Source organism: Acinonyx jubatus, chromosome X (assembly GCF_027475565.1).
Source record: "Acinonyx jubatus isolate Ajub_Pintada_27869175 chromosome X, VMU_Ajub_asm_v1.0, whole genome shotgun sequence".
Taxonomy (NCBI): domain Eukaryota; kingdom Metazoa; phylum Chordata; class Mammalia; order Carnivora; family Felidae; genus Acinonyx; species Acinonyx jubatus.
In genome coordinates, this window is record NC_069389.1 from 15,443,952 (window position 1) to 15,469,649 (window position 25,698).

Below are 25,698 nucleotides of genomic sequence, written 5' to 3' on the forward strand. Positions count from 1 at the left end.
AGTGTATGCGTACAACCACAACCCGGAAGGAGACAAAGATTTCTCAGAGAGGACACAGAAGGCAACCTAAACAGAAAAATAGCCTCAATGAGACTTCATCAGAATTAAAATTCTCTGCTCATCCAAAGTCCCAAGTAGATGAATAAGCAAACCATAGTCTGGGAGTAAATGTTCACAAAATATACTTCTGACAAAGCCCTTGAATCCAGAATATATAAGGAAGTCTTCTAATTCAATAGTAAGAGGACAGCCCAATTAAATGGATAAATGGTCTCAACAGACACCCCACAAAGGAAGCTATCTGCCTGGCCAAAAAGCACATAAAAACGTGCTCAACGTCACCAGTCATCAAAGAAAGGTGAATTAAAACCATAATGAGAAACCACTATACCCCCACTAGCAAGGCCAAAGTTGAAGAGCTCAATAATACAAAGTGTCGGCGAGGATGTTAACTCTTGTGCATTGTTGCCAGGAACGTAAATAGTACAGTCAGTTGGGAGAAAGGTATGGAAGGTCCTTATACAGGTTCGCATACTGCCATTCTGCTGTGGGGCATATACCCAAGAGGAATGAAAACATTTGCTCACAAAAAAGACCTACACACAAATGTTCATAGCAGTTTTATTTGTAATAGCCCCAAACTGGGAACAACCCACATGTCCTTCAACAGGAGAATAACTACACCAACTGTGGTATATCCATACAATTCAACAGTACTCAGCACGAATACGGAGCAAACGATGGGTACACGCAACAGTAAACGTCAATCTCAAAAACATCATGCTGAACCAAGGAAGCCAGACAATGAGGAGTACACACTGCATGAGCCCATTTATACAAAACTCCAGAGAAGGCAAATCTACTTGGTAGTGACAGCACCTCCGTCACTCCTTGGTACCAGGAACGGGAAGAGAGAGGGGGAATGAGCAGGAAGGGACATGAGGGAACTTCCTGGACAGATGGAAATTCTATCGTGATAGGATCTATTTACAGGGATTTAGTCAGTGGAGATTTATGTACTTTGATGCATATACATTGCACGTTAAAAATGTACAAGAGGGGGGTGCCTGGGTGGCTCAGTTAGTTAAGTGTCCGACTTCGGCTCAGGTCATGATCTCATGGTTGGTGAGTTTGAGCCCCACGGTGGGCTCTATGCTGGTGGCTTGGAACCTGGAGCCTGCTTCTCATTGTGTGTGTCTCCCTCTCTCTCTGCCCCTCCCCCACTCACACTCTGTCTCTCTCTCTCAAAAATAAACTTTAAAAAAGAAAAAAAGTTTAAGAGTAGGGGGCACCTGGGTCGCTCAGTTGGTGAAGCGTCTGACTTCAGCTCAGGTCATGATGTCACTGTTTGTGAGTTCATGCCCTGAGTCAGGCTCTCTGCTGTCAGCACAGGGTCTGCCTCTGTCCCCCTCTCTCTCTGCCCCTCCCCTGCTCATGCTCGTGTGCTCTCCCTCTCGCTCTCTCAAAAATAAACATTTTTAAAAAAAGTCTGAGTGTAATAATCAAGGGTGGAGCAGGGGGTACATAAAGAACAAATAAAGACAGCAGAAAGTTCATCATCGTTGAAGCTGGTAACGTACATGCTTGAAATTTTCCATAATAAAAATTTAAGAAAGAATTCATCTACATCTAATGCGCCTGCTCTCTCCTACTGCCACCCCTGTCCAATTCTGCCTGGCGCCCGGGCTGCTTCCCACAGACCCAGATTCTCCAGGGAACTCTGCTTCCTGCTGAGGTCCACAGCTCAACTCCTTCCTGCGCTGCACCTCCTACCACCAATCAAGCCCCAACGACCACCAGGCATTTTGGCCAAGCCCTGTCACACCCAACAGCCCGAAAGCTGGGAAGGTATGGGGGGGGCGGTGTTTGGCGGCGGGGGGGTGGTGGAAACCAGACGTTTTCTAGCAGGCTCTGCAGGAGTTCACCCCTCCTCCACAGAGGTTACTTGAACAGGATTTAAACAGCTCCTATCTCAAAGCCTGATACACAGAGTCTTGTGACAATAGTTTATGGCTTGCATTCCAAAAATCTATTTGTAAGCTGGCTGCTGGGAACCCCAAACACCTTCTGCCCCAGTAACAGAGAGCCAGCAGTGTAGCAGGCCAGCCCACGAGTATTTATCTACCCCAAACACACTCAAGGCTCAATCAGCACAGTTGCAAGGAAATGCTGCAGGTGCAACCTTCTTTCACTCGGCCCACGTGACTAAGCATGGAGGAAAGTTCCAGGTTCAATGACGAGTCAGTAGCAGTAAGAGCAGCTAGAAAGGAAAGAGGCTCCGCGAATGGCCCTCGAGGGCAAGCCAGCAGCCAGGTCCAGCCGAAGACAGCCGAGGTCCAGCCAGGCACTCACGCAGCCTTGTCCTTGGGAGTAAAGCCACTGTGGTCTGGGCAAGCCACGTCACTGTCTCCAGCAGGGAGAAAAGAGGCTTCTGATAACCCCATCGTGAATCTCCCACTGCACTTGTTTAATATAAAATTATTTATATTACAAAAAATATACACTGTAGAAAATGTGGACAAATAAAAAGAACCAGTATCCCCAGAACACAATTCAAACCACTCTTTCCATTCCGGTGTCTCCAGAGTGAGTGGTTCTGGTCTCTTCTATTCGATACGTACCACTCAGGAGAAAGGTTCAGATCCAGAGGTGTGTCATTAGGATGGATCTTGTTTCCTAATGAAAGTGACAACGGCACTGTATCTATGCCTGGCCACCATATTCAACGTGGCTTTTACAGGAAACCACATTCTGATTTCTTTTTGAGGGTACCAAATAAGTTGTGCTTCATCTCAACAGGAGAAACCAAGTGTCATCTGTGTGCACTGAGAGTTATTCTAAAAAAGAATAGAGAGATATTCCTAGGAAGCACTCCAAGAGTAGCAAAGAAAACCGCATCTGGCTGCCTATGGGTGATGAGTTCAAGGTCTCACAGAAGATCAATCATTAAATCAGTAATCGTTTAATCACAACTGTGTTACTCACTAGGCATGAAGACCTCGGTGTGCTCAAAGCTGACAGAGAGAGGGTAAGGGTGAGGAATCTGTCAAGGCTTCCTTGAAGAAAGGAGATGTGAAGGCTGAGGACGTAACAGACAAAGCAAGACTGCAGGGTGGTGGAGGGTGCCAGGGGACAGTGGTGTCCAAGCAGATGACACGGGGTGGAACGCACCAAGACCGGCCCAACCTTAAGAGACCAGGGACAAAGGTGTTAACAGCACCCTGGCCGAGAGAAGATAATGCCTGTACCAAGGTAGCAGAGGCACATAGAGTGACATCCAGCAGATCCGAGAACTATTTTGGAAGCAATAGGCCGGATTCGTCCATGACCGAGAAGGTGGGGCCAAGACTGACTCCCAGTTGATGATTTCACTCATCAGTGTTTACTTAAGAGAAGGCAATAGTTTAAGGAACTACTGCCCTTATATTCTGCTGGATATCGATTTGGCCAGTCGCCGGACCAGGTAGAGATGCCACGCAAAGTACACATTCTACAGCCATTAAACCCACGCCTCTCTTCCTTAGAACCTTTTGCATTTTCCACAGTGATGAGGAGAGTATGCACCTGATTACAAGAAGGCCTAAGGCATCCTCAAGGCTCTCTCTTGAGTAGAAGCCAATACACCTGTGGACTAAGTCCACGAAAGCCGAAGGACGCATTCAGGCGTTTCTAGCACAATGCGTGGCAAACTGGATTAGTCAGGGTAACCTAGGCTAGGGTGCCACGAGACAAGTCCCCAGTTCAGTGGCTTAACAGCCATCTTGAACACATGACCTTTGAGTTTGCCATAACAGAGGCAGAGACAGACGGAGGAGGCACACTAACTTCTCTTTCGAAGTGATACGTGTTGGCGTTGTTCACATTTCACAGGCCAGTACTAACCACAAGGGCCCAGCTGACCGCAAGGGAGGTCCGGAACTGTGGAAGAGTATACAGAAGCTGGCAGGGCCTGGTCTTTATCACCAAGCTGATAAAGAATCCACAAGTAACATCACAGATGGAGAGGCTAGACACAACCCACACAAAGGGCAGCAAAAGGGACTACAGCTGGCTTTACGTTAAACCATTACATATCCTATCTCGGCAGAAGCACAATATTACTGTCAGCTTCGAAAATAACAGAATCACTGCATTATCAGTTAATACAAAAGGCAAAAATAACCTGGACTCCAAAACCAGTGAAACCAAGGAAAAAAGCCAGAACGTGTCCTCCCATCACTGGTATTAACCTGATGGTCCAAGCATTTCAATTCTATTTTCTTTACTCACGGCAGCACAGCGTGGGGCCCCACGGTCACGAACGGGGAGGATCCATTACTTGAGGTGATACACAGCCGGACTTCCTCTTGGAAAGGCATACCTTGGAGACAACTTCCTAGCAGCTGGGCTAGGTTTTCACAACCCAAGTTGCACTCTTACCACGGTAACAAACACCCCCCACACCAAATCTTAGTAGCCTGACCAAATAAAAGCTTCTCTCTTGCTTATGCGAACTCCTAAGTAAACATTCCAGCTCCAACAGTGATCCTTCCAAGAGTGGTTCAGGGATCTGGGGGCCTTCCATTGTGCACCGCTGCCATCGTCTACCCTGAGCCTCTAAGGTTCCCGTGGGGACCACAGGAAGGGGACACAAGGTATGGGAAGGACTAGTCGCTATGCTAACACCTGGCCCCAGAAGTGACAGATGCCACTTGTAATTCCATTTCATCGGCCAGAACTAGTTACACATCCCAAGACTCAAAGGGCTGGAAAATGTAGCCCCCACTTCCCAGCAACAACTAGGAGCGTGAATCCCTGGTCACCCAACAATCTCTGCCACACTTGGTATCCTCCAAATGACTCTGTAGGAGCCAGCCAGAAAAGGGGTGTCATCCGGATAGAGCAAAGCCAAACAGCTCGTCTGTCCTGGCCTTGGTCTTCTGAATCGATGTTCAGGAAGCGCAAAGACTTCTTGCCGTAGGTGGCAATAGCTCACAACGTGTAAAATCACCGTGAAAGTAACTGAAGACAAAATCCTCAGAAGCTGGGCCTGTGGGGCAGAAAAGTACCAACTAAATGAGGTTCAGAGAGGAGCCAAGTTAGGCAGAGCCAAACCCAACAGCAGTGGGAAGAGAACTTGTGCCCCGGGGCAGGCTCGATCAAAGGGGCTGCTGTCATTAGAGCAGTTACTAGCTAACTCACCATGGAGGCTCTAACTTAGATTGGTCATTAACCACCTGGTTTACCTGGAGAGTAAACCTCCATCAAAAATATGGTGCACTCCTAGGAGATCGATGTATTCTACTGAACCAGATCTCAGGTTAAGATCAGATATCACAGTAAGTGGATTCAACTACAGAGTCCAGGAGAATAGAAATTCCAGGTCAAAATGTGTGGGAAAGCAGGAGACAGAGTTACACAGATTTCCTTCTTGAAGGAACTCTTGGTTTCTAATATGTTCACAAGCACAGAGAACCTCCAAGAGGGAGACACAGCATGAGCCTGAGAAGGAGAAAAGGCTGCTGCGTGTAAATACACTCCACACACAAGAGAAGGACCTCAAGCCATAACTATGAATTCTGTTCAAGTAGATAAATGGGCACTTAGACAAAAGGAGTCAAGGCATATCCAGAAGGGGTTTCTTTTAGAGAAAAAAGAGAACACCTGTTTTGTTCTCCAAATACTAGAAGTAACTGAGTGATCGACCCTCAAAGAATTCAATAGTTCTACTAAATTCAAGACTCCCAACTTTGAAGATGGACGACAGGTGCTCAAAAAAATAAAACAAATTAGTCCTTCTATGGACCAAAGGCACACAGGGATGACCACCACCTCCGCTCAAAGTGAACAGGATGTTTTTCAAAAAAACAAAAATTTAACCATGAAATTACCATATACCACAGAAAGTGAAAGAAGAAACTTGAACAAGTATTCAGACACCCACGGTCATCACAGAAATATCTAGAATACCCTAAAGGTGGAAACAACCCAAGGCCCATCTGCAGACGAGGGATTCACATAACGTGGTGTATGCAATCACTGGAGTATTCGGTAGCCTTAAAAGACGCTCTGGTATGTGCTACAGCACGGAGCAACCTTGAAGATGTTATGCTAAGTGACATAAGCCAGACACAAAAAGACAAATACTGTATGATTCCAGTTCTATGAAATCTCTAGAACAGGCCAATACAGGAGCTAGGGGGCACGGGGGAGGACAAGTTACTATTTAAGGGGAGCAGAGTTATTGTCTGAGCTGGTAAAAAAGTTCTCTGTAGATGGCTGCACAAGAGCGTGAACGTACTTAATGCCAATGAAATGCACACTTAAAAATGATTAAATGGCAAATTTTATGTTACGTAGATCTTATGATTTGTTTTTTACAGTACTCATGGCCATGGCGGTGTTTTTCCCCACAGCGTCACCTGTCCTTGCCTGGGATGAAGGCCTGCCTGGGGCTCTCTCATATCCCACCAAATCACCCAGACACTGGTGATCTGGAACCTCTGATCCAGACCCACAGAGGACCACATAAAACTGCACCAGGAGTAGGAAAACCCAACCCAACCCGGTTTCGCCTTGCTATGGGAGCAAGAGGCCGGAACTGTTCACACTTCACACCTACCAGCCTCCCTAAAAAACATCTGGGACAGCTCCATTGGTCCCCTCCCCACAAACATTTTTCTAGAACAGCACTGTCCATATGGGACCTCCTGCGATGAGGAAAATGCTCTCTTCACAGTGCCTGTTGAGCACTTGAAATACACCTGGTATCCACAAGGAATTGACTTTTACTGCGTTTAAACTCATTTAAATGTAAACTGCCACCCGTGGCTAGAGGCTACCTGTTGGACAGCGTGCTTACAGAACTTCTACAAAGAAACCAAAGTGAAAGATTTGTATGATTTTTGGTGGAGATATCAAAAGTCTGAGTGGTAGAGATGAGGAAGCCAGGAGAGGTGAGTGAGGGGGCTGTCTGTTTAATCCATAAACCCACTTAGTGTAGTGGCATACATCCTTTGTCAAACCTGTAAAAACAATTTATTGCTATATTTATATATATGTTATATTTACATGTAACTTATATTTATATATCTTACATAAATGTTATATTTACATATATTTATATAACTTATATAAATATGTTATATTCACATATATTTGCTATATATTAATATGTTATATTCATATATATTTATACACAAATACGTAAGTTATATTTATAAGTTGTAATGATGTGCTGAGAAACGACTTAGTCAAGACCAAGCCAAGGTTGGGGCATCCAGGTGGCTCAGCCGGTTGAGTGTCTGTCTGGCTCTTGTTTTCGGCTCAGGTCATGATCTCAGTTTGTAGGATCGAGCCCTGCATCGGAGTCTGTACTGACATCTTGGAGCATGCTTGGGTTTCTCTCCCTCTCCCTTCCTCCCTCCGCCCCTCCCCTACTCAGGCCGTCTTTGTCTCTCTCAAAATAAATAAACTTTTAAAAAAAGACAAGGAGCGCCTGGGTGGCTCGGTCGGCTGAGCATCTGACTTCGGCTCGGGGCATGATCTCACGGTTCGTGAGTTCGAGCCCCACATCAGGCTCTGTGTTGGCAGGTCACAGCCTGGAGCCTGCTTTGGATTCTGTGTCTCCCTCTCTCTCTCTCTGCCCCTCCCCTGCTCATGCACTGTCTTTCTCTCAAAAATAAACACTAAAATTTTTTTTAAAAAAAGATGAAGCCAAGGTCAACCAAAGGAAGCGCATGATGCAGAAAATTCTAGGGAATCAGGACCGGGAGCAAGAGAAGGCAAGGTACCTGTTGTGTAGATCTGGAATCGAAAGCCAAAGAATTTCTGACTGACATAACTTTCACACCCACCCAGAAGGGGTCCTGTTGGTAGATGAAGGCTTGTCACAGACACAGACACACCCCCGCCCCCCCTGCATGAATAAAGCCGCTGCACAGCGATCTTCAGAGTTGGCACCAGCACGCAGGAGGCTATAGCTGTGCTGAGTGGCTAAAGGAACATTTAACCTTTCAGAGAAGAGTCTGTTCAAACTCCAGTTTTGGAGGAGAATGAACAGAAGGCAAGAAAACGGAGTGGTTCTGGGTGAAGTGGGCTTCTGAGCACTTTTCTAAAAAGACGCTGTGCTGAAGAGTACACTCTGAGAGGTCAGAAATGTCAAGAGAGTGTCTTCAACGGGCTCAGGGGCCACTTTATTTGAACAAGCCTGACACCCCACCCCCTGTTCCAGACGGGGAGGATTTGCTCTGCAGAAAACGGATCCCTGTTGCCTCTGGCAGAGAATGGATGGCACTACATCTGGCTGATTGCTTCAGCGTGGTGTGGCCAGCATCTTAAATTCTCCCTGTACCTTCCGACATGCTTTTAGGTTTAGGGTAGGCACCGTTACCACCTTTCGATCAGTGAAGAAGCCAAGGCACAAGGACCCCCAGGTAATTACTGCACGATACCCAAGGCTTATTAATGTCACGCCAGTGCTTATTACAGTGATGAGCTCAGAGATCTAGGGCCCCATCACAGCAACGGAGGAGACCCTGAGCCCCCAAATGCTTGTGCACCATGGGATAAAATAGATCTGTCACACACGTGGGAGAGCACAGCCCCACCGTCAAAGTGTGTTTGGGGGGCAGGAATTAGAGTACTAAAAAGAACACTGGGGCACTTCTAAGAGCACCTGTCCCTACACATATATACACACACTCAATTTTAACACACCGATTCCCCTTCTGGGCTGCAAAGTGGAATCATCTGAGAAAGCATTAACAACTACTGAGGCCTCAGATTCTGGTATTCGTCTGGGATACAATCTGGGCACGGGGCGGGGTGGGGGTGGGGTGTAAAAGTCACCCAGGTGATTCTAATGCGTAGGTGGGGTTGGGGCCCACTCACTGCTATAAGGACAGGGCCAGAGGGAGGAAATAAAAACTGGATAACTGGTGGGGAGGAGGGCTTCGCATCATCCAGTTTATGGGCTGTTTGTTGGGTTAAGGGATGTCTAAGGAGACTGTAAAATAACGAAGCTAAATGCCAGTCGCTTCTGTTTTCCTATCTGTAAAAAGATACAATGCTACCTACTCTCCCCTCCCGAAAGGCAGGGCAGGCTGGTGGTTAAGTTAGCAGAAGCGGGGCTGGTGGGGGTGGCCAGGGCCATGGCGTGTGCCAGGGTAAGAAAAGCAGGCGGCGTGGGGTAAGGGCGAAGGGGGCATCTGCCTCACCGGCGTCGTAGAAGGCGTCGAGCACAGCTGTCTCCCCGAAGTCAAGCTCCCCGAAGGGTACGGAGGTGAAGTGGGCGCCCTCGGCCTCGCAGGCCCGCAGCAAGCACAGCCGCGCCCCCGCCTCGTGGCCGCCAGCCGCGCCGCCCTGGGGGCTCTCGCTGCGCACGTATACTGCCCGCAGAGCCCGCCGCGGCGCGTCCCCGTCCTCGCCCCCGCTGCCGCTCCCGGCGCCCTCGGCCGCCCCGTCGGGCTCCGCCGTGGCCTCGGCTCCCGGCGGCAGCGGGCACCGTGGCGACTCGGTCGCCACACCAAGCGCCCCAGCGGGGAGAGTCCCGCCGCCGCTCTCCATGTGGCCGCCCTGCGCGCCTTGATCCCACCTCCGCGCGTGCGGCTAAGGGCCGCAAGCAGTCCCGGCACCTGTTCCCGGGGGCGCGGGGCGGGACCCGGAAGAGCCCGCGCGCACCCGTGGCCTCGCGGCCCGCAGGTGAAGGCAAGGCCCCCGGGCTGCAGACGGAAGCTCCAGCCCCGCAGCCCCCAAGCGCCCTTTGAAGGCTGGGGAGAGGGAGGCGGGGGCCTGGGACGTCAGGACGAGCGGAGGGCGGGGGGTGGGGGTGGGGGGTAGTTCTGGGAAGAGCGGCGGGGCAGGAGCTGGCAGGGCGCCCCCTGCCGCCTCCCCCGGGCAGCGCCCTGAGGAGGGCGGATTCGTCAATTTTAGGATCTTGTTGCCATCCCTCCAGCCTGACGGACATTAGGAGTCCCGTTTTTTTCCCTCAAAACAATTTGAAGCTTTTCAAGCAGAGCAAAAACTCTTTCAAAGCGCTGGCTGGAGGTAAATATTCAATTTCAAGCTAAATACAGAAGTACTTGTCACTCAGAATTGAGATGAGAAGATGCTTATTTAAAACGCTTCTGATTCTGATAGATAGGTAAATAAATAACTCAATTTTGTACTCCTTGTCCCAGTTGCCAAGAGCATGGCCCTCCCTTTAAAATTTTTTTAATGTTTATTTTTATCTTTTTATTTTTTTAAATTTTTCTTCAATGTTTAGTTATTTTTGAGACAGAGACAGAGCATGAGCAGGGGAGGGGCAGAGAGAGAGGGAGACACAGAATCTGAAGCAAGCGCCAGGCTCTGAGCCTGATGCGGGGCTCGAACCCCTGAACGATGAGATCGTGACCTGAGCTGAAGTCTCACACTTAACAGACTGAGCCACCCGGGCGCCCCTATTTTTTTGGGGGGGGGAAGTGGGGAGGATCTGAAGCAGGCTCCAGGCTCTCAGCTGTCAGCACAGAGCCGGATGTGGGGCTCTCCACTCACCGACCCCGAGATCATGACCTGAGCCTAAGTGGGAAGCTTAACCTACGGAGCCATCCAGGCACCCCAAGAGCATGGCCCTCCTGAGCCCAGTCCTGCAGGCCTGCTCCTCCTTTCACTGTGACCTTGACAAAGCACCGGGATGCACCAGCAACAAATTTTCTATGCCCGGAAAATAGACTCCAAGTGGGATGCCTACCTGACCTATGAAATGCTGTGAACCCAAAGGGATCTTTACTCTGGACCTTCCCTGCCTCACAATTTTAGGCTCCAATATTAAATGTAGTATTACCACCACAGGTAGTACTTGTATTTAAAAGACAGGATGCCCTTGAGGCTGTCACAAGGTTTTGCGGTTTTGGTTTTTCTTTTTTTTTTTTAAAGTAGGCTTAATGCCCAAGGCGGGGCTTGAACTCATGACCCAGAGATCAAAGCCTGAGCTGAGATCAAGATTCCTCAGCTTAACCGACTGAGCCACCCAGGTGCCCTGGGTTTTCATTTTTAATACCAGTTTTATTGAGATATAATTCACAAACCATCCAGTTCACCCATTTAAGTGGCTTTAGTATATTCACAGAGTTGAGCAGCTGTCACCACACTCAATTTTAGAACATTTTCATCACCTATCCCCCCCCGCCCCACAAAACCCAGTATCCATTAGCAGTCACTCTCCACTCCCCCAACACCCTTCAGTCCTAAGCAATCACCAATCTACTTTCTCTGTCTCTAGATTTACCTATTCTGGACATTTCATCTACATGGAATCATACAAAGTGTGGACAGAGGTTTTCATTTGTCTTGGATATATATCTATGAGTGGACTTGTGGGTCATATGACAACTCCATGCTTAATTTTTGGATCAACTGTCACTATTTTCCAAAGTGGCTCCATCATTTCACATTCCCACCGACAGCATAGGAGGGTTCCGATTTCTCCACACTGTCACCAACATTTGTTGTCTTTTTGATTACAGCCATCCCAGTGGGTGTGAAGTGGTCGTAATTTTGATCTGCATTTGCACTGTGATGTTGTATTTGCATTGTGATTTTGATTTGCATTTCCCTGATGACCAGTGACGGTTAGCATCTTGTCACGTGCTTATTCGCTATTTGTATAACTGCTTTGGAAAAATGTCTATTCAGATCTTTTGCCCATTTTTAAACTGGGTATTTGTCTTTATTATTGAGTTAAAAAGTTCTTTCTATATTGTGGATCTAGGTCCCTTATCCAGATACGTGATTTACAAATATTTTCTCCCATTCTATGACTGGTCTTTTCACTTTCTTGATGGCATCCTTTGTAGTACATCACAAGCCATCTGACAAAAGCAGGACAGGACTTACCGTACAAAATCATGGTTTGGCTTCTCTTCTTGTTTCAGTAATGGTACAGTCCATGCCTCCACCCCACCCCCAAAAGAAAGCCGAAAGTGCTGGAATAAATCTTTAAAGAAATCCTGCCTTAATTCCAGTCCTGGTAAAAATTAGGAACTTCAACAAGTGCCACCAGTGTGCACCCTCTTTTGTGGCCAGTGAATGGAAAATGGACTCTGAGGAGATCTGTAAAAACACACAGACCAAAATTGGGAAGAGGGAAGCTAGAGAAAACTTTCAACACCTCTGTTCTGAGCTTTTAAAAAAACATGATGGACACATTTTCCTTATAGCCTTGTAATGCATAATAATAATGATTTTCCTAATGTGCCTGTTTATCTGAAATTATTCCAATGACTGGCACAGCCTTCAGAAGAGCAAAGATGCCCACTTCACGATCGCTTGCCAGTGTCTTGCTGTTGCCCCCACTTTAAGCTTCCTGTGTTCTTTCCAGCTCTCACTGGGGCCCCGCTGACAGAATAAGACTCACAGGAGTTGTGAATTCTGGCTTGAATACTACCTTCCTCTAAACACAAACCCTGCTGGGTAAAGAACTTAGAATTTACCTAGCTAACAAATAACTTCCACGCAGTTGGAAGTTTCTCAGTGCACTTTCTCATTATCTCCAGTAATTTGCACACCCGAAACACACCCCAGTCCCTTCTCCTGATGTCCTTCCTGCCTCCCACCCCCAGACACGCTGAGAAAATTACAAGATGCCGGATTAGCCTCTTCTCTTTAGTTGAACAGTTGTTCGGTTCTTACCCCTGCCTGTTCTTTACTAAGTACATGTCTTGGAAATGACTTTGCCCTAATGCAGCGATGTCGTTTGGACTAGAACAGTGGATTGAAGAATAGAGTGGAAGCACTATAGCCAAAGAGTAAGATTAAACCCGGGCATTTTTCTCATTTCCTTTATTTATTGTAGGTTGGTTATTCATACAAACTGTGGTCTAACTAGTTAGTTCTTTGACTCAGTGTTGTCGAAAAATATTTGAGTTACCATTTGAGAGGCAGCTTCATTACTTTTTTCGTTGTACCCAAGAACCAAGAGCAGATAGTGACAAAAGACAGTCATGTTTCATAATACTGTATGTATTCATTGGGAAAACTTTATTTTTTTAATATGAAGTTTATTGTCAAGGGAAAACTTTAACATATACAGTAATTCAGCAAAGATTTATTGAGCTCCTATTATGCATCAGGCACTGTCTTTGGTGCTGAGGATAGCATAGTGAACAACACGGCCAAAGTACCTGCTGTCATGTTAGATACAGATACTGAGAGATAGATATGGATATGGCTATAGACAGATACGTTTGTGTATAGATGCTATAAATATTGCATGGGCATAGATGATTGTAATCTGCCATACAATACAAGAAAAGCAAACTGGATGGATGAAACTCATAAGCAGTATTAAGCATAGATTGTATGTAAAATATTGCTTTATAAAATATTGGTGAAACCCATAGGATGTTTTAAGTATATGTAATGAGTAAGCAAGTAGCTTGTGAGGAAAAGGTAGACTTCATAAGATGAATTAAAAATTGTAAGGTATTTTCCTCTAAGACGTACTACAGATGGAACGTGCTATATGATGGAACTGTTACTTACAGACAGGGATGGAAAGACCAAGTCATTAGGTATGAGTATGCAGTCTCTGAACTAACAGTTACATCACCCTCAAATCGACCACCCATTGGTTACACCCAGTACAGTCCCATTCTCATTCCACATGTGCCCTCCACCTTCCTGAACATATGGGATATAGTTATAGTAACTGCTTGAATGTCCTTGTCTAGTAATGCTGTCATCTGTTTTATTCCTGGATTCCTATTTCTATTGATTTTTCTCATTGTGGGTCATATTTTCTTTTCTTTGCATGCCTGGTAATTTTTTTATTAGATGCCACACATTGTGAATTTTACTTTAATGGGTACTGCATACTTTTGTATTCCTATAAATATTCTTGAGCTTTATTCTGGGATATAGTTAAGTTACTTGGAATCAGTTTGATTCTTTTGAGGCTTGCTTTTAAGCTTCAAGTGGGATCAGAGCAGCCTTTAGGCTAAGGCTAATTAATCCTTGCTACTGAGGCAATACCCCTCTGAGTACATGATGTCCTGTGAATTATGACATTTCTCAGTCTGGGCAGTGGACACAGAAACTATTCTGGCCCCATGGGACCTTCAGGGATGGTTCCCTCTAATGCATTCAGGTGGTTCTTTCCCCAGCTTCAGGTGGCTTCTTCATACACACAGTTGCTGGTCAGTACGCTGCTAAAGATTCCAGATCTATGCATCTCCAGAACTCTATGTACAGCTGTCTCCTCTCCAGTACTCTAACTGTAGCCTCCTTGGCCTTCCAGCTCCATCTACGCAACTCAGGGTGATAACTGGGCTCCTCATGGGCGCTCTTTCTCTGTTCTGTGCCTGGAAACTCTCTCGAGGCAGTAAGCTGGGACAATTGTAAGGTTCACCTTGTTTACTTGTTCTTGTGTCTCTGTCCTGTGTTGTGCTGCTTATACGAATGTTGCAACCTTTTCATAAGTCTGAAATTCTTTTAAGATGAAAACATTTAAAAGTTTTAAAATTAAAAGAAAGGCGCTTCTCTTCCATCTAAGCTTGGCACAGGCTGAGCATTTACAGTGTGGAGAGGAGGAGCAGCGTTGGCTTCTTCTGTCCTCTCCTACCCTGCTAGTCACTCCTCTAAGGCGGGGGTGTATAGCAAGAGGATGTACGACAACTCCATTGATGGCTCTCTGGTGCTGGGATCACATCTGGTCCAGAGGAAACATCTGCCCTTTGCCTCACAACCTCTGGGGGTGCTGGCCACTCCTATCCAGCCCCTCTCTCGCTGCCACCATTTGAGCAGCCAGCCGGCCATCTCACCTTCTAGATTTCTTAGGTATGGTTCAGACACTTGTCCTCTATGTCCTGAAAAATCTCTTGGGACATATGTAGCAAATTCTCTTTGAATCCTTTCCCTAGGCTCATGGTAAGTGATAGGCAGCCTTCCAACACACCATGGGTAGGAAGGAACTCACCAGCACACCAATCTCTCTCCGAAAAGACACTTCTAATTTCCAATTCCCTTTTCTGGGAATGTGCAGCTTCACTTTGAAACCGAGCATTTTGTTACTGGTCCAAGACCTTCCAGAGCTCTTTTTTTCTCCATCATCAACTTTCTGCTACCAGTAACATTCCAGATGGTACCTGCTTCATCAGCCTAGGGTCTGGAGGATGATGATGACATGAACCCAGAGCACTCATTTGACTTACAATGGACATTGAACAAAAACTTGAATGAGATAAGGGTGTTAGCCATGGAAATACGTGTGGAAGAGCACTGCAGGCAGAGGGAAGAGCCAGTATAAAGGCCCTAATACCAGGGTACAAGAAGCAGCAAGGTCAGTATCTCTAGATATTTCGAATTCCATCATCTTATATGTTAACAGCTCTAGTTTCTAGAAAGTTCTTCCATAGATTCAAATATAACCTTCCCTTGTAACTTTTACCCATTGATTCTAATTTAATTCTTCTTGCACATGGCAGCTTTCCAAGTACTGCTCGGGTGATACCCTGCCTCCCAGATGCTTCACTCACTGCTTCCACAACATGATTTCCAGGCCCTTCACCACCTTGATGATTCTTTTCTAGAAGGTTCCCTATTTGTCTCAATTGCTGTTTTGTGTGTGCAAAAGACTTTTTGAAATTAAGCATTTTTATTTTGAGGGAATTGTAGGTTCATATGCAGTATTAAGAAATCATACAGGGAGAGCTAGCGAACCCTTTAACCAGTTTTCCCCAATGAAAACCCCCTGCGAAACCATAGTACGCTATTACAACCCAGATAGTAACGTTGATAGGATACAGAACAGTTACATCACCACCAGGATCTGTCCTATTGCCCTTTGATACCCACATCAGTCTCTCTCCTCATGGCCCCATACCTAACTACTGGCAACCACTACTCTGTTTTCCACTTCTATAATTTTGTCACTTCAAGGATGTTATATAAATGGAACCATACAGTATGTAACCTTTTAGGATTTTTTTTTCACCTAGCTTAATTCCCTTGGGATTCATGCAAGGTGTTGCACGTATCAGTAGTCCTTTCCATTTGTTACTGAGCACTGACTGTTATATCGTGTGGATGTGCTACAGTTTCTTTAACCATTTATCCTTTCAAAGACACCTGAGTTGTTTCTAGTTTGGGGTTATCATGAATAAAAATGCTATGGACATGCATGTACAGGTTTTTATGTGAACATAAGTTTTCATTTCTCTGGGATAAGTGCCCAGGAGTGCAAATTCTAGGTCATACGACAGTTGCATGTTTAATTTTGTAAGAAACTGCCAAGTTGTTTTCCAGAGTCCCATCAGCAATGTATGAGTGATCCAGTGTCCCCACATCCTTACCAGTAATTGGTGTTGTTACTTTTATTTTAGCCATTCTGATAGGCGTGTAGTGATATCTCATATGGTTTTAACTAGCACTTTTCCAATGGATTATGATGTTGAGCATCTTTTCATGTGCTCATTTGCCAAGTGTATATCTTATGTGGTGAATATCTGTTCATATCTTGTGCCCATTTTCTAATCGGAACGTTTCACTTTTTTACTGTTGAGTTTTAAGTGTTCTATCTTGTAGATACCAGTCCTTTGTCAGACAGGTGGTTTGCAAATATCTTCTTTCAGTCTCTAGCTTGTCCTTCGTCTTCTCACTGAGGTATTTCCTAGACAGAGCAAATGTCTTTAATCTTGAGAAGGCCCAATTTATCAATTTTTCTATTTATAAATTGTGCTTTTAATTCCATGCTAAAAATCTCTTTGCCTAGCCCTAGGTCCCAAAGATTTCCTCTTATGTTTTTTTCCTAAAAGTTTTGTAGCTTTGCATCGTACATTTCAAATCCACTTTGAGTTAATTTTTGTATAATGTGTGAAGTTTAGATACAGGTTTCTTTTCTTTGTTCTTTTTTGCCTCTGGATGTTCAACTGCTTCAGTACCATTTTATGAGAAGACTATCTTTCCTTCATTGAATTGCCTTTACCCCTTGGTCAAAAATCAGTTGGGGATATTTGTATGGGTCTATTTCTGGGTTCTCTGTTCTGTTCCACTGACCTAGGTATCTATCCCGCCACCAACCCATACTGTCTACACTGCTGAAGCTATATACTAGCCCTTAATACTGGAGAGAGTGACTCCCCTATTCTTCTCTTCCAAGACTGTTTTAGCTATATTAGGGCCTGTGCTTTTCCATATAAATTTCAGAATAAGCTTGTCTAGGTCTACAAAAAAACCTTGCTAGGATTTTGATGGGAATTACATAAACATATAGATCAATTTGGAAAGAATTAACACATGTATTATGTTGAATCATCCAATCCATGAACACAGAATTCCTTTCCATTTATTTAGACGACCTTATTTGATTTCTTTCATTAGAATTTTCTAATTTTCAGCATCCAGATTATGTACATATTTATTAAGTTTATGCTGAAGTATTCAGTTTTTTTTAGAGTGAGTATATATGGCATGGTTTTTAATTTCAGGTTCCACGTGTTCATTGTTAGTATGTATAAATGCATGCACTGCATTTCTATTATTACATGACTCTGCTGAGCTCACTTCAAGAGGTTTGTGGGATTTTTCCTTGGGATTTTCCATGTAGACAATCATGTAATCTGCAAACAGAAATAGCTTTATTTCTTCTTTCCAATCGGCATGCCTTTTATTTCTTTTTCTTGCCTTGTTGCCATGGCTGGGACTTGCAGTTCTATGTTGAATAAGAGCAGTGAAAGCAGACTTCCTTGCCTTGTTCTAATCTTAGAGGGAAAGTATTCAGCCTTTCACCCTAAGTATGATGCTGCTGTGGGTTTTTTGCAGGTGCTGTTTATCAAGTTAAGGAAGTTTCCTTCTATTTCTAGTTCACTGAGAACCATTATTGTGCATGGGTATCGGATTTTTTTTTCAAATGCTCTTTCTACATCAATTGATACAATCATATGATTTTTCTTCTTTAGCCTATTGATATGGTGGATTACACTAATTTTCCAGTGTTGAATTCGCATGCTTGAAATAAATTCTAGTTGGTTGTGGTGTATAATTCTTTTTATACATTTCTGGATTTTACTTCCTAATACTTTATTGAGAATATCTGCATCTGGTTTCATAAAATATACTGACCTGCAGTTTTCATTTTTGGAGGTACTGTCTTTTCCTTGTTTTGATATCAGAGTAATATTAGCATCATAAAATGATTTGGGAAGTGTTCTGCATTCTTCTGTTTTTTGGAAGCGATTGTGTAAAGTTGGTGCTACTTCTTTCAATGTTCGGTAGAATTCTCCAGTGAAATCATTTGGATCTGGAGATTTCCTTTTCCGTGTCTTTTAGTTACATATTTGACTTTTTTTCTAATGGTTATAGTGCTGTTAAGTTTGTCTATTTTATTTTGGTTGAGTTTTGATAGTTGGAGAGTTTGGAGGAATTGGTCCATTTCTCCTAGGATGTTGAATTTGTGATCATGAAATTGTTCACAGTCTTCCTTTATTATCCTTTTGACGGCTGCAGAATCTCTAGTAGCATCCCACTTCATCCTTAACTTGGTGATTTGTGCCTTCTCTCTTTTTAGCAGTCCTGCTATTTATTCAAGTAAATATGAACATTCAAGTCTTCTGAAAAGCCCATCAAAGACATTCTTCATTTCTGTCACAGTGTTTTTAATTCCCAGCCATTTGATTCTTTCTTAGAGCTTCCATGTCTGCTGAAATTTCCTATCTGATCGCGCATGTTGTCTACTTTTCCCCCTGTAGCCTTTAACGTAGTAATCACACTTATTTTAAATTCCTTCTCTGATCCTTCCAATAACTGTGCCATATCTAAGTTTGGTTCTGAGGATTGTTGTGTCTCTTTAGATTGCCTTTTGGCATGCCTTGTAATTTTTTTGTTGAAAGCTAGACTTTTTATGTAAGGCATCAGATACTGTGGTAAATAAATGCTTACTGTGGGAATTTGTGTTATTCTAGCCAGGAATTGGGCTGTGTTGAGGTTTGTTGTTCCTATGGACACCAGAAACTTTTAATTCGTCTCGTGATCTTTTTTTTCCTCCTCTGTGTTTTGGGGCTTCCCTTTGTGCTGCTTTCCAGAGAGAGCCTGTCTCTGGCAGCTCTCCCTGCTGTAATCCACTGTTGTTATTCCTGAAGGTTTGTTAGTGTGCTCGTGGGGCATAGAGGGGGGTGTTCTCTAGTCGTCGGACCCTTAATTTGAGGGGTACAGCCTTCACAAGTGCCTCTGACCTTCTTCCAGAGATAGAGCTCCCCCTGGCCAATCTTTTCCCCTAGATGCAGTCGGTATCCAACAGTGTTCTCAGTCAACAGCTTTGAGGCCTCCTTTCTCCCTTAAGGTTAAAATTTTACTTTAGGTGAGTTGGGGGCTGAGGCTGGGTGGGATTCCCTTCCCCCAGCTGCAGTGCTATTTCACCAGTGTCCTCAGATCATTCCCCCTGCAGAATAAGCCTTTTGTTCCTTAAGTGAGAAAGGCCCGTGTAGATTTCTCAGTGGCTCCAGAGCCAGCACCTCCAGCCTGTGCCGTGAATTTTCTCTGGGTTTCTCCTGATCTTCCATCTAAGAGCCACTTGGGGTTCCTGGAGGAAAGGCCTGCAAAAGTGTGGGAACCTCTTTCCCCAGGAGCTTCATACTCTCAAACTAGTCCACACTCAGCCTCCAGCAATTTGTTCAGTTTTCTACCTTGATCTTCCTATCCACTTTTATGGCATCTGGTAGCTTCTGTCCCTGGTAAGCAAATGTTCCACTTCTGTGTCTCACTGAAAGTGCCCTTCTCTCTCCAGATTTTGAAATAGCCGTTCGCTCTGCAAACGCAGCTTTCAATTTCTGGTCTGTCCCAATTTTTCCTTACTGCAAGCATGGAAGGACGTCTTGTAGCTCTGTGATGTCTGAGCTGAGACTGGACACCCTATCCGACAATATTTGACCTGCATAAATGGCAATTTCATATGGTTCAACCTAATAGACTATTGTACACAGCGGACCTTGTTGTGGTGCGGCCACAATCTAATAAAAGATCTCTGGAGAAGACGACTATAGATTATTCTACACACAACTCATTGAGAATGAGATGATCCCCCCCCCCCCCAGCCCATGACAGCGGCCCTCAAGCTTCAGTGTGCATCAGAATCTCCCGGAGGACTAGTTAACATGCGGACTGCTGGGTTCCTCTGCAGTTTGATTCCGTAGGTCTGGGGCAGAACCCCAAAGTTTGATTTCTACCAGGTTCCTGGTTGGTGTTGCTACCACTGCTCCTCCAGGGCACTCCAAGAGCTGTATGGCATGTGTTGGGAGGCCCAGGGCTCGCCTGCACATCCTCCTTATTCATCTGGCAGATGGCCAGCCCCGAGGGGCAACAATTAGGTGCTCCTGTGACCTCAGAGTAGTGTCAAAAGCAAAGTGCCAGGAATAGGCTCACCTTTGAATTCATTCTTTCTCCAGAGTGAATCTAATGAAAAAAGAATGCTTTATGTCTCAAAACAGGGGTAGCCATGGTTTTCTAATGGTGGATGATAGTCTTAGAGGTAACAGTGGGAACTTGTTTGAAGATCCATGGTAACGTAGGCACTCTTCTTAGGCTCTGGGTGTGGCTTGAGACTCACATTCAAGTAAAGTGCCTCTGAATGCTTTTTTCTTTTAAATGTTTGTTTTTGAGAGAGAGAGAGAGAGAGAGAGAGAGAGAAAAGAAGAGGGAGAGAGATGGGGGAGGGGTAGAGAGAGAGGAAGACAGGATTCAAAGCAGGCTCTGCACCGTCAGCACAGAACCCAATGTAGGGCTGGAACTTATGAACTGTGAGATCATGATCTGAGGCGAAGTCGGATGCTTGACCGACTGAGGCACCCAGGAGCCCCTAAAGGCTTTCTTCATAACTGTTTTATGTCAGGAATCCTCCCTAATACTACAGTTTTGCACATAGAGGTTTTTTTTTTTTAATTTTAACGTTTATTTATTTTTCAGACAGAGACAGAGCATGAATGGGGGAGGGTCAGAGAGAGAGGGAGACACAGAATCTGAAACAGGCTCCAGGCTCTGAGCTGTCAGCACAGAGCCCGATGCGGGGCTCGAACTCACGGACCGCGAGATCATGACCTGAGCCGAAGTCGGACGCTCAACCGACTGAGCCACCCAGGCGCCCCAACACATAGAGTGTTTGTAAAGGCAAACTGGGCTGCTCGAATTTATGGAATAAATTCCGTTTGGTATCAGTCACAATTACCAACTCACCTATTCAGTCAACAAATCAGTATCAAATGCTTACTATTCACTTCAGTATGTTTTAGGTACTGGGGATACAGCAGTGAAGAAAATGAAGTCACTACCTTCATGGTGGTTTCATTCTAGGGAGGGAAGACAGAAAATAGATGTGTGTATGCGCACGCGTGTGTGTGTGTGTGTCTGGGAGAGGACTGAGGCTACAGTTGCTCTTTTATTTAGTGGGTTAGGGACAGCCTCTCTGATTAGGTGACATTTGAGCAGCGACTGGCCAGGAGGAAGACATCCAGGCCTGACACCCAGAGAGGTTTAGGCAAATACAACTTTAGGGGCAGTTGGATGCATACTGACGTTAATTCAACTATGTTTATAATCGGGCAAAAATTATTCTTCAAAAAGTTGTCATAGGTTTATTTTGAGAGAGAGAGAAAGTGCAAGAAGGGGAAGGGCAGAGAGAGGGAGAGAGAGGATTCCAAGCAGGCTCCATGCTGTCAGCAGAGAGCCTGATGCGGGGCTCGATCCCACGAACGGTGAGATCATAACCTGAGCTGAAATCAAGAGTCAGATGCTCAACTGAATGAGCCATCCAGGTGCCCCTTCTTTTAAAAATTTTTATAATTATTTTCTTTAATTATCAAATAATAGCAATATTAAAAGAAAACCATTTTGTAGCTCACAGTTTCACCACCTTAATGAAACAAATATTTTCATTATGTTGAATTCCTTTCCAGGGATTTGTGCATATGGCTTAATATTTTTTCCAGTTTTATTGAGATATAATTGGCATAGATCACTGTGTACATTTAAGGCATACAGCACAATGATCTGATTTATATATATTGTGAAATGATTACTGTAATGGGTTCAGCTAACATCCATCTTCCCATACAGATAACAATAAAAAGAAAGAATAAAAGTAAAAAAAATTCTCTTTGGGATGAGAACTCTTGGGATTTACTCTCTTAAAAACATTCCTATATACCACACAGCAGTGTTAGCTATAGTCATCATGTTGTACATTATATCCCTAGTACTTATTTGTCTTATAATTGGAAGTTTGTACTTTTCTACCACCTTCCTCCAAATCTGCCTCCCCACCTCTGGTAACCACAAATCTTATTTATTTTTCTATCAGTTTTTTTTTTATATTCCAAACATAAGTGAGATCATACAGTATTTACCTTTATCTATCTGACTTCTCTCACCTAGGGTAATGCCTTCAAGGTACATCCATGTTGTTACAAACGGCAGGATTTCCTCATTTTTTATGGCTGGATAATATTCCATTGTGTATAGATATACCACAACTTCTTTATCCATTCACCTATCAATGGGCACGTAGGTTGTTTCCATGCCTTGGCTATTATAACTAATGCTGTTAAGAACATGGGGTACAGACATTTTTTTGAGTTGGTGTTTTCATTACCTTTGGCTATATTCCCAGAAGTGGAATTGCTGGATCATATGGTAACTCTGTTTTTAACCTTCTGAGGACCTTCCATACTGTTTTCCATAGTGACTGTACTACTTTACAATTCCACTGACAGCATATGAGGGTTCCCTTTTCCCCACATCCACACCAGCATTTATCTCGTCTTTTTGACGATGGCCAGTGTAACAGGTGTGAGGTAATATCTCATTGTGATTTGGATTTGCATTTCCCTAATAGCTTGCGGTGTTGAGCATCTTTTCATGTACCTATTGGCCTTTTGTATATATACCATCTTTGGAGAAATGTTTATCGAGGTCTTTTGCCCATTTTCAAGTTGGGTTGTGTTTTTTTGCTATTGAGTTGCATGAATTCTTTGTTTTTGATATTAACCCCTTATCAGATGTGTGGTTTGCAAATATTTTTTTCCCATTCCATAGCTTGTCATTTTACTTTGCTGATGATTTCTTTTGCTGTGCAAAACCTTTTTGGTTTGATATGGTCCCACTTGTTTTTGATTTTGTTGCTTGCAAAAATTATTCTTGCTAAAATCTCAGGTAATTCATATTCACACTCCACTTCTAGGAATTATCTTAAGGATAAATCAGAAATGTAAACATAGGGGTGCCTGGGTGGCTCAGCTGGTTAAGCATCTGACTTTGGCTCAGGTCATGATCTCAAGGTTCACGAGTTCAAGCCCTGCATCAGGCTCTGTGTTGACAGCTCAGAGCCTGGAGCCTGCTTCAGATTCTGTGTCTCCCTCTCTCTCTCTGCCCCTCCCCAGCTCATGCTCTGTCCCTTTCTTTCTGTAAAAGAAGAAGAAGAGGAAGAAGAAGAAGAAGAAGAAGAAGAAAGAACCAACCAACTGTGGATGTAGATTTATGCCCAGAGATGTTCATCACAGCTTTAGAGTATAAAAAATGTTTTTAACCAAAAATACCCCTCTTCCTCTGTCCTCTCCACTCTCAAGGCTCCACTGGGCACCTCTCCTCTGCAGTTCTAAAGCCTCTGGACTTCTCTCTGTGGTTATGGTCTTGTTCTGGGGAAGACTTGCCTGCTTACCTGTCATCTACTTCCCTCAGTCTGAGCTTCATGAGGACAGGGGCCACATTGCACTCAGCACCTGTTATGGTGTCCAGCACATCATAAACACCTGATCCATGTTTAATTTGCCCCAGCCAAGTTCTCAGTTCTTTCAGGTGGAGATTCAGACTAAGCAATAATAATGAAGCTTGGAGAGAATCCAGTCCATTTCTCCTAAGATATCTGTGTTTTGTGTGTGTGTGTGTGTGTGTGTGTGTGTGTGTGGTGAGGAATAACCTTGGAAATGTTACTGATATTTTCCTGGCTTTTCTGTTTGGCTTCAGAATGGCCTTATCAGCTTGCTCATTTTTTTTAAATTTTTTTTTTAATGTTTTATTTATTTTTGAGACAGAGACAGAACATGAACAGGGGAGGGTCAGAGAGAGAGGGAGACACAGAATCTGAAGCAGGCTCCAGGCTCTGAGCTGTCAGCACAGAGCCCGACGTGGGGCTCGAACCCACGGACCGTGAGATCATGACCCGAGCCGAAGTCGGATGCTTAACCGACTGAGCCACCCAGGCGCCCCTCAGCTTGCTCATTTTTAAAGTTTGTTTGTAGATTCCTCTAAACTTAAAATTTTGCTTAACATTTATTTATTATTGAGAAACAGAGACAAAGCATGAGCATGGGAGGGGCAAAGAGCGGAGGAGACACAGAATCCGAAGCAGGCTCCGGGTTCTGAGCTGTCAGCACAGAGCCCGACGTGGGGCCCGAACCCACAAACTGCGAGATCATGACCTGAGCTGAAGTCGGACGCTTACCTGACTGAGCCACCCAGGTGCCCCTAAACTTTTCTTTTTTAAGGCATAAAAACTATAATAAAGCTTTGCATTTCCAGGGCGCTTTCCCATCAAAGAGCTCAAAGCTTGACTATATATCTTAGTTTCTTGGAGGAACTAGTGACTAGTAAGAGGGAAGGGAAGCATTCACAACTTAAATGACAGTGCTGTATCTGCCCAATTTAATTAAACTTGTTGCCATTTAAAGAGAAGTGCCCCCCATGAAGCTGGTTTTCCAGGAACTGAACCCTTCTTTTTTTCATTTTTTTCTCCTCAGAAAACTCTAGCTACAGCCTACTAGGTTACCTTGCTCTATGGTTGAAGTATTTCATCACCTATTGGTCTAACAAGAAAAAAGGAATAGCCCATTTTCCTGTGAACTCTAAATTCACATGATGACCACACCATGTCATTTATAGGAAAAGGCTGCCCCCAGAGCCACTCCAATTTGGGATCAGTTAAAAACCCAGGAAATGAAACCACCTCTCTGGGATCTGCATCTCCTTCACAGATTCTCATTGGTTTCAGGGGCTGCCTCCTGCTCCGTGTGTTGGGAATCAAGCCTCAGTGACCCTAGGGACAGAATTAGGAATGACACCAACTGTTCATCACCATAAGAGACAGGACCTCCCCTCTGTCCTTACACCACTGACAAACTTTTATTTCTGACCAGGAAAGAGTTTCTCTGCCTTGGCCACTGTGTTCCTTCATCAGAGCTAATTTTGGGAATGACATCTTCTTCCCCAGGCTTAAGTCATGAGCACCAAGCCTTCCTTCCCTCTGTTGGATACTGCAATGAGCCTTGTATTAAACCGAAAAGAAAAGCTTTTTTTATTTGTATTTTTTTTTTTTTTTTACCAAGCCCTCTTGGTGCTAAAACATCTTGACATTAATTTGTGTGAAAATAGCTAGAGAACCAAAACCTAATCTAATACAAAAAAGAGACCCGGGTGACCTCAGGTTACAATACAAAGGGCTTCGTGGGTCCTGGGGATTGTTTGTAATACAGACTGTGGCAAATGTGAGCAATTGATTACACACCCTGTGGTCTTCCCATCAAAGAGCTGGTTATGAAAGGAAATAAAACTCCGCCATTAGTAACCGAAGACACACGTCATGATAGATACGGGCTATCTTTATGGGAGAGAACAAATCATGTACTTGAGTATGTTGCCTAGAGGGCTGTGTATGAATAAAAGTGGCTTTACACAGTTATTCGAATAATGATAATTTAATGA

General features: G+C 44.4%; 1 protein-coding gene across 2 annotated transcripts in view; it reads right to left on the reverse strand.

Moving 5' to 3' along the window:
* MAP3K15 (mitogen-activated protein kinase kinase kinase 15) overlaps nucleotides 1-9,778 on the reverse strand; it is a 123,013-nt gene extending 113,235 nt beyond the window's left edge. Inside the window, exon 1 of one of the 2 annotated variants that reach the window (XM_053202134.1) lies at nucleotides 9,198-9,778. In XM_053202134.1, coding sequence (XP_053058109.1) covers nucleotides 9,198-9,546 — 349 coding nt within the window. In that variant the 5' untranslated portion in view covers nucleotides 9,547-9,778. The remainder of the gene's footprint in view (nucleotides 1-9,197) is intronic. The other variant, XM_027054690.2, reaches the window with a different exon arrangement.
* Nucleotides 9,779-25,698: the final 15,920 nt, after the last annotated feature.